Here is a 15,928-nt window from a genome sequence, read left to right as displayed (position 1 = left end):
TGACACGTGTAATAGGCATGTGCTGTATGACACATATATTTGGGGATATATAAAATGACACGTGTAATAGGCGTGTGCAGTATGACACGTATATGTTGGGGATAAAATAAATGACGCGTGTAATAGGAATCTGCAGAATGACACGTGAATGTTGGGGATATATTGTATGACATGTGTAATAGGAATGTACAGTTTGACGGCTTGACCGCCCTTGATTGTAATTACCATGGTGACTATATCAGTGATTGTTTATAATTTCTGTAGTAGTGGTTGTGTACTTTACCACTGATTTACATGACGGTAGCCGGCTGGCGCTATCATATTCGCAGTTGATACCGATACAGGACGTGGATCGACAGTGCTGTCACGCCCACCTGATCAAATCTACCGCCATGTCATAGGTTAAGGTCATCAAAATGGCTTCCACTAGTTGGCCCGTCGGTGCGAGGGATCGACTGCGGACTGATGAGAGTGGCACGGCCGACACTGAGGAGAGGGTAGGTTACTCTCACTGTCACTTACTCCAACACCAACCATTTCATCTTGTTAGTCCTATGTGTTTTCACCGTCAATTCATGAAGTATCGAGTTATGCCAGCACCCAAACGGCACGCCCCCTTGACTTCTGACCTACTTGGTAGGATGTCGTCTGCATCTGTAATCAATGAACACTGATATCATAACCATAGCTGATTTATATTAATTAAAACCGAGTTTACAAACTCGTGGGTAGCAAAGTCTTCCGAGGCTATGTTTCATGATTATTTCCGGTTTTCTAGACATATAATTGAATTATCTTTACAGTACAAATCCTGCCTGATTGCCGTTGTCTATGTTAAGGTATTGGAGTTACGATCACCTTAGTGATAAGATCGCTTTGTACAACGGCACCGTGGACATATAGGGAAACGAGTGCACTTAGATGTCTGCTTGGTTTTTAGGGCATTGATTAGGTGTGAAATGTTCTTTTGTTCGTTCTATTGTTCAACGCCACACTCAGCAGTGTGCCAGCGATATGACGGCGGTCTATAAATAATCGAGTAATGTCAACATAATTAACTGAAAAGAGTGAATTGCCTTTATCATACTAAAAATAATTATCTAAAAGCATAGAACTGTTTAATAGTTTATTCAAATACAATACGCTCAAATGGGATTCGCTTTGAACTAGGTGCAATCATGTCGCTAAATGTAACAGAGGGAATCTAATGTAAACACTAAAAAAGCATTTCGGCAGCTTACAACTCTTGTAAACAGTAATCTTTATGTAACTTAACGATAAACGATATTAGAAAGAGTGCTTCGAAATAATTGGTTTAATGTGCTGTAATATGTGGTTTAGCCCACGCGGTTATATTTTTTTCGTACAAACATACAAACCCACTCATCGAAATTATTTCATATTGTTTCTAAAATCGGGAGTATGATTAAGACACTTTTGATTAATTATTTCTCTGCTTTAACGTGTTTGTGTTTCAAAACGATTATCATTAGTGTGATATAGTTAGAGTTGATATGAAACGGTACACATGTATAAATGTACATGTGGAATAACATAAGCGACATGTATGCACACAATTAACGCTTATCTGTCAATACAGACCCCACTGTTGCCGTCTCGTCAGCCCACCCTCCTGACAAAGGACTTTGAAGTAAGTTTGTTTATTTTCCAGTTAAAACTATACAATTTGTCGATGACAAAGGTCACGTTAATTGACAGGTGTGTTCTTCATTAACGTTTAACACTGACAACCTTTGACTGCTTGGGGGGCGTGGGTGACCCAGTCGTATGTTTGATTGTTTGTTGTTTAACGCCGCTAGCAGCAATATACCAGCTACATGACGGCGGTCTGTGAATAATTGAGTCTGGACCAGATAATCCAGTAATTGACATCTTGAGCATCGATCTACGCGATTGGGATCGATCTGAGGACCCCCTGAGCAGACGTGCGTCCCTTGGACACGCCAGAAACCTATAATTCTGGGTTCGAATACCGGTTCGCCCCGTATATGTTTTTAGGTTCGACAGCATCATATTCGTGCTCGTGGTTTTCAACTAAGTGGTAGATGTCTAAGACCTGCATTACTTCGGGCTTTCCTCCCACGTGAATCTCACACGCCGTGATATAACTGAAAATTTGTTCAAATCGACGTTAAACCTAACTCACTCACTGTGTGTTATTCACGCTAGTGACCTTTGACTCAGGATGTCCGGCGATGATCTTCGAAGATCAGTCTGCTTGTGTAACTGTTATGATTGTATGTGCGCTTCAGAGGAATAGTGTGACAGCTCGCGTCAGGTGACAGGATTCATTGTGTGTTGTGTAACCCGCACTCAGTCGTGTTGCCGTTGCCTGTGTGGAATCGAGTCTGGACCAGACAAACCACTGATATTATGATAAACGTCCTACGCCGTCAAAGACACGCAATCAACCAAGCAACCGAGGTTGAAACCCCGACCACTTTGTATCAGGCCCCTCTTACAAGCAGCTCACTCTTATCCTCCAGACACCCGTGAAGATCCGGGGAGAGAATAGGTCTTTAGCAACCCATGTTTGCCGTTAAAGGCGACTATACTTGTCGCAAGAGGCGACTCACGGGATCGGGTGGTCAGGATCGCTGACTTGGTTGATGTATGTCATCGTATCCCAACTGCGTAGCTCGATGCCTATGATGTTAGTCACTGGATTGTCTGGTCCAGACTCGATTATTTACAGACGGCCGTCATATAGCTGGAATATTGCTGGGTTCGGCGTTAAACAACAAACAAACAGAACTTGTTCCTCAGTTCCAACCAGGACGTCCACGAACTTACGAGATAATGGTGCGGTTATTTGTGTTTACATCTGGTACTCTCTCAGTTTCTAATCTACCGTCTTCCTCCAGAGTTTGGATTACGACAGATGTTTCAACGAACCTTACGAGCTCCTCCTGAAAAGACAACAGCAAGAGCACGTGAGTGTCACACACGTTAACTCCAGACGAGACGCTGACTGTTATGGTAACGTTTTGATGTATGACTCTGAAGTGATCATTTTATTGATGTTTGTGTTAAAAGGTACAGATCGGAAACAGAATAGAGTATTAATATTGACAGTGGTATGCGTTTATGTTCCTTACGTCAAGACCGCCTCCGTGGACCAGTGGTAGAACGTCCAACAGGAGAGCGGGGGGCCCGGAGTTCGATCCCCGGCCACGTGGGTACTTGCTGTTACCATGCCTGGCGCCCGACATTAAGACTGTGTCTGAGTTGGGTATTCGTGTCAAACTGCGGCATGATATCTCAGTGGGCTAGCACTATAAAATCGGCATTAATACGGACTAGTACAAGAAGCCACACACACACACACACACACACACACACACACACACACACACACACACACACACACACACACACACACACACACACACACACACACACACACACACGTTTAACCCCATTCACCTCTCCTCACCTAACGTCAAACTACCATCTGTTTATCTAAAGCTAGGTGTCCTGTCTCTTGACAATGGTCTGATGTATGAATGTATACATATATGGGCTTATATGGAGTGTTAGTTTCACAGTTGGCAACTACGTCATTAAAATAAAATAAAACATGTGATAAAACAAGATAGAGGGTTATTTTTTTCAGTCCGACAACAAGATTGAGGCTATAAAATGGATTATTACGTTTTTGGTTGGACTTTTGACTGGAATGGTGAGTATGCATTCTCCACATTGCCAGGAATATGGAATAAGATGTATCTCAAATCATCAATTTCCTGTGATCATAGGAATGTATGTGGTTATAAAGCGCAGACATTGCAAGTCGGTGACCCTGACAGAGAAGCTAAGACTGAAACATAGGGAACATATATAATATAGCCTTCCTGGTAGCGATGCGTCTGTGTGTGTCCTGTACGTCATGTCGGTCTCCTGATAGTGTGTCTACTTCTTCTTTCAGGTTGCCCTGTATATAGACAGCATTGTCAAGCTCTTGTCTCACTGGAAGTTCAACACTATCGATGTGTGTATCCTTCACTGAAATGAGGCCGCTGCACGTGCTGTTTATGTGGCTGTGGCCGACGTCTAAGGCTCCGTAATTCTTGGTCGTAGTCCTGCCATGTTCCAGGGTTCGAATACCAACATCGCCATGGGTATCATCATTACTTGCCCGTGGTTTTCACCGCACAATGTAACGTAACACACTGACACATTCATGACATGGAAATATATCCTTGCAAGTTGTTCTCCCATACTGAATGGTCACATTGAGGCTAAGGTCCCCACAGATGAGATTAGAGAACACTTGGGCAGAGAGTCTGCAAGGAGGCTGGCTGTCTGTATTGGTGTATTTTCGTGACCGAACGTCATTATAGAATATATGGTTACACCATACAAACACGTAACACATGACACACAGGCTGACATTGATGAGGTATTCCTCATATCTAATATGTTCCGTACACACACGGTATCTATATTTGTCAGGTAAATTGTGTTTAGAAGTAAGCTGGTCTGTGCAATTTGTTGCTCAAGACTAGGTTAGACCCCAGACCGACAAGTATATCATTGACCGGCCGTTGGATTACCTTTAACGCACATGTTGGCGTGTGGAGCGTTCTGTGCCTTGACATGTCAGCCATACAGAAGTGTTCCAAAGAGGGGTGTCTGGTGGAGTCGCTGCTGTTCCTGCTGATGTTCAATGTGGGCTTTGTCATCATCGCCGCCTGTCTGACCGTGTATGAGGTAGGTGCACCCTCACAGTCACCGTGTACATCCACCCTCACAGTCACCGTGTACATCCACCCTCACAGTCACCGTGTACATCCACCCTCACAGTCACTGTGTACATCCACCCTCACAGTCACCGTGTACATCCACCCTCACAGTCACCGTGTACATCCACCCTCACAGTCACCGTGTACATCCACCCTCACAGTCACCGTGTACATCCACCCTCACAGTCACCGTGTACATCCACCCTCACAGTCACCGTGTACATCCACCCTCACAGTCACCGTGTACATCCACCCTCACAGTCACTGTGTACATCCACCCTCACAGTCACCGTGTACATCCACCCTCGCAGTCACCCATGTACATCCACCTTCACAGTCACCGTGTACATCCACCCTCACAGTCACCGTGTACATCCGACCTCACAGTCACCCGTGTACATCCACCCTCACATTCACCGTGTACATCCACCCTCACAGTCACCCGTGTACATCCACCCTCACAGCCACTGTGTACATCCACCCTCACAGTCACCGTGTACATCCACCCTCACAGTGACCCGTGTACATCCACCCGCACAGTCACTGTGTACATCCACCCTCACATTCACTGTGTACATCCACCCTCAAAGTCACCCTTGTGCATCCACCCTCACAGTCACCGTATACATCTACCCTCACATTCACCGTGTACATCCACCCGCACAGTCACTGTGTACATCCACCCTCACAGTCACTGTGTACATCCACCCTCACAGTGACCCATGTACATCTACCCTCACAGTCACCGTGTACATCCACCATCACAGTCACCGTGTACATCCGACCTCACAGTCACCCGTGTACATCCACCCTCACAGTCACCCGTGTACATCCACCCTCACAGTCACCGTGTACATCCACCCTCACAGTGACCCGTGTACATCCACCCTCACAGTCACCGTGTACATCCACCCTCACAGTCACCCATGTACATCCACCCTCACAGTCACCGTGTACAACCGACCTCACAGTCACTGTGTACATCCACCCTCACAGTCACTGTGTACATCCGCCAACACAGTCACCCTTGTGCATCCACCCCCAAAGTCACCGTGTACATCCACCCTCACAGTCACCCATGTACATCCACCTTCACAGTCACCGTGTACATCCACCATCACAGTCACCGTGTACATCCGACCTCACAGTCACCCGTGTACATCCACCCTCACAGTCACCCGTGTACATCCACCCTCACAGTCACCCGTGTACATCCACCCTCACAGCCACTGTGTACATCCACCTTCACAGTCACTGTGTACATCCACCCTCACAGTCACCGTGTACATCCACCCTCACAGTCACCCCCTGTACATCCACCCTCACAGTCACCGTGTACATCCACCCTCACAGTCACCGTGTACATCCGACCTCACAGTCACCCGTGTAATCCACCCTCACAGTCGCTGTGTACATCCACCCTCACAGTGACTCGTGTACATCCACCCTCACAGTCACCGTGTACATCCACCCTCACAGTCACCCATGTACATCCACCCTCACAGTCACCGTGTACAACCGACCTCACAGTCACTGTGTACATCCACCCTCACAGTCACTGTGTACATCCGCCAACACAGTCACCCTTGTGCATCCACCCTCAAAGTCACCGTGTACATCCACCCTCACAGTCACCGTGTACATCCACCCTCACAGTCACTGTGTACATCCACCCTCACAGTCACTGTGTACATTCACCCTCACAGTTACCCGTGTACATCCGACCTCACAGTCACCGTGTACATCCACCCTCACAGTGACCCGTGTACATCCACCCTCACAGTCACCGTGTACATCCACCCTCACAGTCACCCATGTACATCCACCCTCACAGTCACCGTGTACAACCGACCTCACAGTCACCTGTGTACATCCACCCTCACAGTCACTGTGTACATCCGACCTCACAGTCACTGTGTACATCCACCCTCACAGTTACCCGTGTACATCCGACCTCACAGTCACCGTGTACATCCACCCTCACAGTGACTCGTGTACATCCACCATCACAGTCACCGTGTACATCCACCCTCACAGTCACTGTGTACATCCACCCTCACAGTTACCCATGTACATCCACCGTCACAGTCACTCTTTTCCCACAACGATGTGTCCGACTGATGTTAAGCGCTGTTGTTGATTGTCATTACCCTTAAAATACACTTCTTGAAAGCCCATAACGGTAATTTCCAAATCATCAAAGGAAACATGCAGAGATTTTTACAACACTGCATTATGAACATTATGTTTACAAATGACGCTGAAGCGTGAAGCCGTGCGTCATGTTTTATTTATCGTGTTCACCTTTTTTAGTTGACATGTTTCAAGGCCGTGTTTCTCTGTTCTACTGTACTATTTAGTCGTCACTATGTGCTCTCTTTCCAGAAGACAATAACTGACAGTAATTACTTTTGAAAATTGTCCATTAACAGCCATCTATGCCTCCCTGCTCTGGAGACACACGCCGCTAGAAATATGCACACATTTAGGAGAAGTTAAAGTAGAAGTGAAACGCTACACTTAAATCGTGACATATAATTTTATTACATTTTTCCCGGGAGACGATGTTATAACGACTCACTGACTTAGGTGTATATCGTGTTTATCGTGAAGAGTAAGATGTGATCATGTAAAACAAGATACAGATTATTGTTTAATCTCCGATTTAAAACGCTCGTTCCCGGGATCCAGTACTCTACACAGCTCAAAAGCACTGGGAACTCAGAGACAAATGCACATTATGACATGTACACCTGCCTTCTGTGTTGTTTGTGTTCATTTCTACCTGCAAATGTACGCAGTTGTTGATCACTTGATACACCAATGTATAGATACACTGAATCTGTACCCTAACTATTGCAAGATACAGGGGACACAGATGTCCTACACTGTAAAATGTGTTTACAATATATGCAAATACAAGACATGTTTAGTGATGTTTAGGAATGTGTTTAAATCCCAAACGGAATACATGTTTTGTATGACTGTTCTATCTAAACACAGTTTGTGACATCAGTTGTCTGACAGTCTGAACACCACTTTAAACACAACATCCGCTTTATCTTAATATGTTTAGAATGTAAACTTATGAGACAAAGATTACACTAAGCTCTAAACATGTTTAAACACTAAACATAATTCATTAGGAGTGTATTATTAATTGTATTTAAACATGTTAAAATTCAAAACATGTTTAGGTTATGGGGATGTTGTGTGTACAAACGTGCCCATTGCAGGAGGGGGGTGGGGTGGGTGGGGGTAATCTAGTACCCCAGAGATCAAATGCTGTCTGACTGTTTCAGCCCGTCGCCGGGGGGTCTGGTATACCTGAGATCAAGTGTTATCTGAATGGCATCAAGGTCCCGCGTGTCGCAAGGTTCGCCACACTTCTCGCCAAGTCCATTGGAGTCCTCTTCAGTGTAGCAGGAGGTACGTTCCACCCGTCTAGTCCAATACCAGTACCTCGCGGTGTGAGATTTGTCACAGACGCAGACAGACGGAATACGCACGTAGACCGTGATATACAACGAACCCTCATAGTTCAACATACATAAGTTACGAAAGAACGACTCGAAACAGTCACTGACCAGTGATGTTTCCTGATTCTATCGGTGTCTTCTTCCAGGTTTGTTTGTTGGCAAAGAAGGACCGATGATCCATAGTGGCGCCATCATAGGAGCTGGCGTTCCACAGGTAGGTCAACCCCGCTGACACGCACTGGAGTGGTCTTTGTTTCAGACATTACAGCCGCATTACTTCTTGTCAAATCGAAATGAACAAAAACATTGAAACTGCAAGTAAATAATAACCACGTCAAGATTACTTCTCCACAAATTAGATCCCAGACAGTAACTAATGTATCAATTTTGATGTATAACTGTTTAGACACATCGGTCGACTGAACTATCGACGTGTGTCTTAAGGCGGGGAGCCGCTGCCGATGTGTGTTCAGTGTACGTGTTTAACGTGTTTGTTGGGATCTGACGTTTGTGTTCCAATATGCAATGTTCATTAAATCTTTAGAACTTAATATGAATTTTAATTAAGTTTTAACGTTCCTGCGACATTACTTGGGTTCTGTTCCTCTGATGGAGTGGCTAATCGACGACCTAGTTTTTCTGTTTCGCGGACGCCACATGGGTCTGCTATTGTTGAATCCTATACGACACTGTTACTACCTGAGCGAAAGCATCTATTCATATTCTGCCCTTGATAAAATAAACCACATTCATTCCTTCATTTAATAAGTCCAGGTACAGAAATAGTTTACACAAAAACCCATCAAGACCGTTTTAACTACAGATTTTGTATGGGAGATGGGGCTATGAATCCATGCAGCGATGCGAGAAAACGATTGACTAATGCGATGAAACGATGAAGCTATGCAATAAAACGATGAATCGATGTGATTAAATGATAGAGCAATACGATGAAACGATGAAGCTATGCAATGAAACGATGAATCGATGCGATTAAATGATATAGCATACGATGAAACGATGAAGCTATGCAATGAAACGATGAATCGATGTGATTAAATGATATAGCATACGATGAAACGATGAAGCTATGCAATAAAACGATGAATCGATGCGATTAAATGATAGAGAAATACGATGAAACGATGGAACAATGCGATGAAACTATGAAGCGATGCGGTGGAGCGATGATGCAAAATGATGGTGCGTTAACGCGATACGACGGGGCGATGCAATGGAACGATGAAGCGATGACTCCGTATGCTTTTTTTAATGAAAAGTGGTTTGGAAAGGGAGGTGACAGCAAATTCTCTCGACAGTATGACAGATAAGAAGACATTTTCTGCTTCCGAGTTATTGCTGAAATTCCGCCTAAAACGTTTTTCGTTCGTAATATATTAAGTCACGGAACACATTTTGTTCTATGATGTATTGAGGTATTGTACATTACGCGAGTGGCATAACTACCAGGTATCACAAAAAGCGAGTGCTTACACTTCGAAATCGTCACAAACATAAAATAAAATAAATAATTAAAAAGATGTACTTTGGTGTGGTCTTCTTTCAGTCGTTTGTTATAGTTACATGATCTTTTGTTAATTTACAGGTTGATCCGCCTCCCAGTGACACAAGTGTCGTTGATGAGTTGGTTTGATGTTGTTGTTTGCTTGTTACATTTCCTTTACCCATTTCGCGAACACCTGGTGTCATAACTGATTTTCAGTGGTCTATTCATTTAATTTTCACAGCTGGTTTACCTTTTACGCCAAATGTAATTTGTTCCTGTGGTTATTATTCATTTAATTTAATGAGGATATCTTGGTTTGATCACAAAAATCAAACTGTTTTATACTTAAAATGTGTTATGTACAGAACGTGGTGAGGACATTGCGTGATATCTCTGTTTTAGATATGCTACACGGGCCTGCTTGGGCTCGTGTTTGAAGCGTTATGAGAGTTCAAGAAAAATAAGTACTGCAATATGACTGCTTACATTTTATTTTCCCCAAGCTAAGCCCCTGAATGCCAACGTTCAAGCAGATGCCGATAATACTCTACGCTAGTGTCATGATAACCGAAATAACCCAAACTACTGTTCTCCACTGTAACCATATCATTCACGCCTTGCACACATGTATGTAAGATACTCTGAAAATAATCATTGGCTTGTAGTAATTTTGACAATCGGTCATATTTGAATTACTTATTTATCATTATTAAGTTGCATAGTTAGCAAACGTCCCCTGGTACACCGATTCCTGATAGTTTGAGTGAAGAGGTTGGGTGTAGCACTGCTCTGTACATTGGGTGGGGAAACACTGCTCTGTATATTGGCTGGTGTAGCACTGCTCTGTTAATTTGGTAGGGTAACACTGCTCTGTATATTGGCTGGTGTAGCACTGCTCTGTATATGGGTGGGGTAACACTGCTCTGTATATTGGCTGGTGTAGGACTGCTCTGTATATTTGGTGGTGTAACACTGCTCTGTATATTGGCTGGTGTAGCACTGCTCTGTATATTTGGTGGGGTAACACTGCTCTGTATATTGGCTGGTGTATCACTGCTCTGTATATGGGTGGGGTAACACTGCTCTGTATATTGGCTGGTGTAGCACTGCTCTGTATATTTGGTGGTGTAACACTGCTCTGTATATTGGCTGGTGTATCACTGCTCTGTATATGGGTGGGGTAACACTGCTCTGAATAATGGGTGGGGTAACACTGCTCTGTATATTGGCTGGTGTAGCACTGCTCTGTTTAAGGGTGGAGTAACACTGCTCTGAATAATTGGTGGGGTAACACTGCTCTGAATAATGGGTGGGGTAACACTGCTCTGTATATTTGCTGGTGTAGCACTGCTCTGTATATTGGCTGGGGTAACACTGCTCTGTATATTGGGTGGGGTAACACTGCTCTGTATATTGGGTGGGGTAACACTGCTCTGAATATTGGCTGGTGTAGCACTGCTCTGTATATTTGCTGGTGTAGCACTGCTCTGTATATTGGGTGGGGTAACACTGCTCTGTATATTGGGTGGGGTAACACTGCTCTGTATATTGGCTGGGGTAATACTGCTCTGTATATTAGGTGGGGTAACACTCGTCTGTATATTGGCTGGTGTAGCACTGCTCTGTATATTGGGTGGGGTAACACTACTCTGTATATTGGGTGGGGTAACACTGCTCTGTATATTGGGTGGGGTAACACTGCTCTGTATATTGGGTGGGGTAACACTGCTCTGTATATTGGGTAGGGTAACACTGCTCTGAATATTGGGTGGGGTAACACTGCTCTGTATATTGGGTGGGGTAGCACTGCCCTGTATATTGGGTGGGGTAACACTGCTCTGAATATTGGGTGGTGTAGCACTGCTCTGTATATTGGCTAGGGTAACACTACTCTGTATATTGGCTGGTGTAGCACTGCTCTGTATATTGGGTGGGGTAACACTGCTCTGTATATTGGATGGTGTACCACTGCTCTGTATATTTGGTGGGGTAACACTGCTCTGTATATTGGCTGGTGAAACACTGCTCTGTATATTTGGTGGGGTAACATTGCTCTGTACATTGGCTGGGGTAACACTGCTCTGTATATTGGGTGGGGTAGCACTGCCCTGTATATTGGGTGGGGTAACACTGCTCTGTTTATTGGCTGGTGTAGCACTGCTCTGTACATTGGGTGGGGTAACACTGCTCTGTATATTGGCTGCTGTAACACTGCTCTGTTTATTGGCTGGGGTAACATTGCTCTGTATATTGGCTAGGGTAACCCTGCTCTGTATATTGCTTGTGGTAACACGAATCTGTATATTTGGTGGGGGAACCCTGCTCTGTATATAGGGTGGGATAAAAATGCTCTGAATATTGGGTGGGGTAACACTGCTTTGTGTATTGCCTGGGGTAACACCTCTCTGTATATTGGCTGGTGTAACACTGCTCTGTATATTGGCTGGGGTAACACTGCTCTTTATATTGGATGGGTGTAACACTGCTCTGTATATTGGTTGGGGTAACACTGCTGTGTATATTGCGTGGGGTAACACTGCATTGTATATTGGGTAGGGTAACACTACTCTGTATATTGGCTGGGGTAACACCTCTCTGTATATTTGCTGGGGTAATGCTGCTCTGTTTATTGGCTGGGGTAACACTGCTCTTTATATTGGGTGGGTGTAACACTGCTCTTTATATTGGTTGGGGTAACACTGCTCTGTATATTGGCTGGTGTAACACTGCTGTGTATATTGGCTGGGGTAACACTGCTCTGTATATTGGCTGGGGAAAAACTGCTCTGTATTTTGGGTGGGGTAACACTGCTCTGTATATTGGCTGGGGAAAGACTGCTCTGTATATTGGCTGGGGTAACACTGGCCTGTATATTGGGTAAAATAACCCTGCTCTGTATATGGAGTGGGGTAACACTGCTCTGTATATTGGGTGGGGTAACACTGCTCTGTATATTGGGTAGGGTAACACTGCTCTGAATATTGGGTGGTGTAACACTGCTCTGTATATTGGGTGGGGTAACACTGCTCTGAATATTGGGTGGTGTAGCACTGCTCTGTATATTGGCTAGGGTAACACTACTCTGTATATTGGCTGGTGTAGCACGGCTCTGTATATTGGGTGGGGTAACACTGCTCTGTATATTGGATGGTGTACCACTGCTCTGTATATTTGGTGGGGTAACACTGCTCTGTATATTGGCTGGTGAAACACTGCTCTGTATATTTGGTGGGGTAACATTGCTCTGTACATTGGCTGGGGTAACACTGCTCTGTATATTGGGTGGGGTAGCACTGCCCTGTATATTGGGTGGGGTAACACTGCTCTGTTTATTGGCTGGTGTAGCACTGCTCTGTACATTGGGTGGGGTAACACTGCTCTGTATATTGGCTGCTGTAACACTGCTCTGTTTATTGGCTGGGGTAACATTGCTCTGTATATTGGCTAGGGTAACCCTGCTCTGTATATTGCTTGTGGTAACACGAATCTGTATATTTGGTGGGGGAACCCTGCTCTGTATATAGGGTGGGATAAAAATGCTCTGAATATTGGGTGGGGTAACACTGCTTTGTGTATTGCCTGGGGTAACACCTCTCTGTATATTGGCTGGTGTAACACTGCTCTGTATATTGGCTGGGGTAACACTGCTCTTTATATTGGATGGGTGTAACACTGCTCTGTATATTGGTTGGGGTAACACTGCTGTGTATATTGCGTGGGGTAACACTGCATTGTATATTGGGTAGGGTAACACTACTCTGTATATTGGCTGGGGTAACACCTCTCTGTATATTTGCTGGGGTAATGCTGCTCTGTTTATTGGCTGGGGTAACACTGCTCTTTATATTGGGTGGGTGTAACACTGCTCTTTATATTGGTTGGGGTAACACTGCTCTGTATATTGGCTGGTGTAACACTGCTGTGTATATTGGCTGGGGTAACACTGCTCTGTATATTGGCTGGGGAAAAACTGCTCTGTATTTTGGGTGGGGTAACACTGCTCTGTATATTGGCTGGGGAAAGACTGCTCTGTATATTGGCTGGGGTAACACTGGCCTGTATATTGGGTAAAATAACCCTGCTCTGTATATGGAGTGGGGTAACACTGCTCTGTATATTGGGTGGGGTAACACTGCTCTGTATATTGGGTAGGGTAACACTGCTCTGAATATTGGGTGGTGTAACACTGCTCTGTATATTGGGTGGGGTAACACTGCTCTGTTTATTGGCTGGGGTAACACTGCTCTGTATATTGGGTGGGGTAACACTGCTCTGTATATTGGGTGGGGTAACACTGCTCTGTATATTGGCTGGTGTAGCACTGCTCTGTATATTGGGTGGGGTAACACTGCTCTGTGTATTGGCTGGTGTAGCACTGCTCTGTATATTTAGTGGGGTAACACTGCTCTTTATATTGGCTGGGGTAACATTGCTCTGTATATTGGGTGGGGTAGCACTGCCCTGTATATTGGTTGGGGTAACAATGCTCTGTTTATTGGCTGGTGTAGCACTGCTCTGTACATTGGGTGGGGTAACACTGCTCTGTATATTGGCTGGTGTAACACTGCTCTGTTTATTGGCTGGGGTAACACTGCTCTGTATATTGGCTAGGGTAACCCTGCTCTGTATATTGGTTGTGGTAACACGAATCTGTATATTTGGTGGGGGAACACTGCTCTGTATATAGGGTGGGATAAAAATGCTCTGAATATTGGGTGGGGTAACACTGCCTTGTGTATTGCCTGGGGTAACACCTCTCTGTATATTTGCTGGTGTAACACTGCTGTGTATATTGGGTGGGGTAACACTGCATTGTATATTGGGTAGGGTAACACTACTCTGTATATTGGCTTGGGTAATACCTCTCTGTATATTGGCTGGGGTAATGCTGCTCTGTATATTGGCTGGGGTAACACTGCTCCTTATATTGGGTGGGTGTAACATTGCTCTGTATATTGGGTGGGTGTTACACTGCTCTGTATATTGGTTGGGGTAACACTGCTGTGTATATTGGCTGGGGTAACACTGCATTGTATATTGGGTAGGGTAACACTACTCTGTATATTGGCTTGGGTAACACCTCTCTGTATATTGGCTGGGGTAATGCTGCTCTGTATATTGGCTGGGGTAACACTGCTCCTTATATTGGGTGGGTGTAACACTGCTCTGTATATTGGGTGGGTGTAACACTGCTCTGTATAGTGGGTGGGGTAACACTGCTCTGTATATTGGCTGGGGTAACACTGCTGTGTATATTGGCTGGGGTAACACTGCTCTGTATATTGGGTGGGGTAACACTGCTCTTTATAATGTCTTGGGTAACACTGCTCTGTATTTTAGGTGGAGTAACCCTGCTCTGTATATTGGCTGGTGTAACACTGCTGTGTATATTGGCTGGGGTAACACTGCTCTGTATATTGGCTTGGGTAATGCTGCTCTGTATATTGGGTGGGATAACACTGCTCTTTATATTGGGTTGGTGTAACACTGCTCTGTATATTGGCTGGGGTAACACTGCTCTTTATATTGGTTGGGTGTAACACTGCTCTGTATATTGGTTGGGGTAACACTGCTCTTTATAATGGCTGGGGTAACACTGCTCTGTATATTGGGTGGGGTTACACTGCTCTTTATAATGTCTTGGGTAACACTGCTCTGTATATTGGCTGGGGAACAATGCTCTGTATATTGGCGGGGGTAACACTGCTCTGAATATTGGGTGGTGTAGCACTGCTCTGAATATTGGGTGAGGTAACACTGCTCTGAATATTGGGTGGTGAAGCACTGCTCTGTATATTGGGTGGGGTAACACTGCTCTGAATATTGGGTGGTGTAGCACTGCTCTGTATATTGGGTGGGGTAAGACTACTCTGTATATTGGCTGGTGTAGCACTGCTCTGTATATTGGGTGGGGTAACACTGCTCTGTATATTGGCTGGTGTACCACTGCTCTGTATATTGGTTGGGGTAACACTGCTCTTTATAATTGCTGGGGTAACACTACTCTGTATATTGGGTGGGGTAACACTGCTCTTTATAATGTCTTGGGTAACACTGCTCTGTATATTGGCTGGGGAACACTGCTCTGTATATTGGCTGGGGTAACACGGCTTTTTTGTTTTTTTGGTGTAACACTGCTCTCTATAATGGGTGGGGTAACACTGTTCTGTATATAG

At 44.8% G+C, this 15,928-nt stretch overlaps 1 protein-coding gene across 1 annotated transcript in view; it reads left to right on the top strand.

Annotated features, from left to right (window-relative positions):
- The first annotated feature begins 406 nt into the window (after positions 1 to 406).
- LOC124132281 (H(+)/Cl(-) exchange transporter 6-like) overlaps positions 407 to 15,928 on the top strand; it is a 110,103-nt gene continuing 94,581 nt past the window's right edge. Inside the window, exons 1-8 of the mRNA XM_046496131.2 lie at positions 407 to 497; positions 1,601 to 1,651; positions 2,886 to 2,954; positions 3,638 to 3,703; positions 3,950 to 4,016; positions 4,628 to 4,734; positions 8,069 to 8,195; positions 8,392 to 8,459. Coding sequence (XP_046352087.1) covers positions 417 to 497; positions 1,601 to 1,651; positions 2,886 to 2,954; positions 3,638 to 3,703; positions 3,950 to 4,016; positions 4,628 to 4,734; positions 8,069 to 8,195; positions 8,392 to 8,459 — 636 coding nt within the window. The 5' untranslated portion in view covers positions 407 to 416. The remainder of the gene's footprint in view (positions 498 to 1,600; positions 1,652 to 2,885; positions 2,955 to 3,637; positions 3,704 to 3,949; positions 4,017 to 4,627; positions 4,735 to 8,068; positions 8,196 to 8,391; positions 8,460 to 15,928) is intronic.

The sequence above is a fragment of the Haliotis rufescens genome, unplaced genomic scaffold, assembly GCF_023055435.1.
Source record: "Haliotis rufescens isolate VD_foot unplaced genomic scaffold, xgHalRufe1.0.p SCAF_13, whole genome shotgun sequence".
NCBI lineage: Eukaryota > Metazoa > Mollusca > Gastropoda > Lepetellida > Haliotidae > Haliotis > Haliotis rufescens.
Note: the sequence above shows the minus strand (reverse complement) of the source record. Positions and strands in the feature narration are given on the sequence as shown.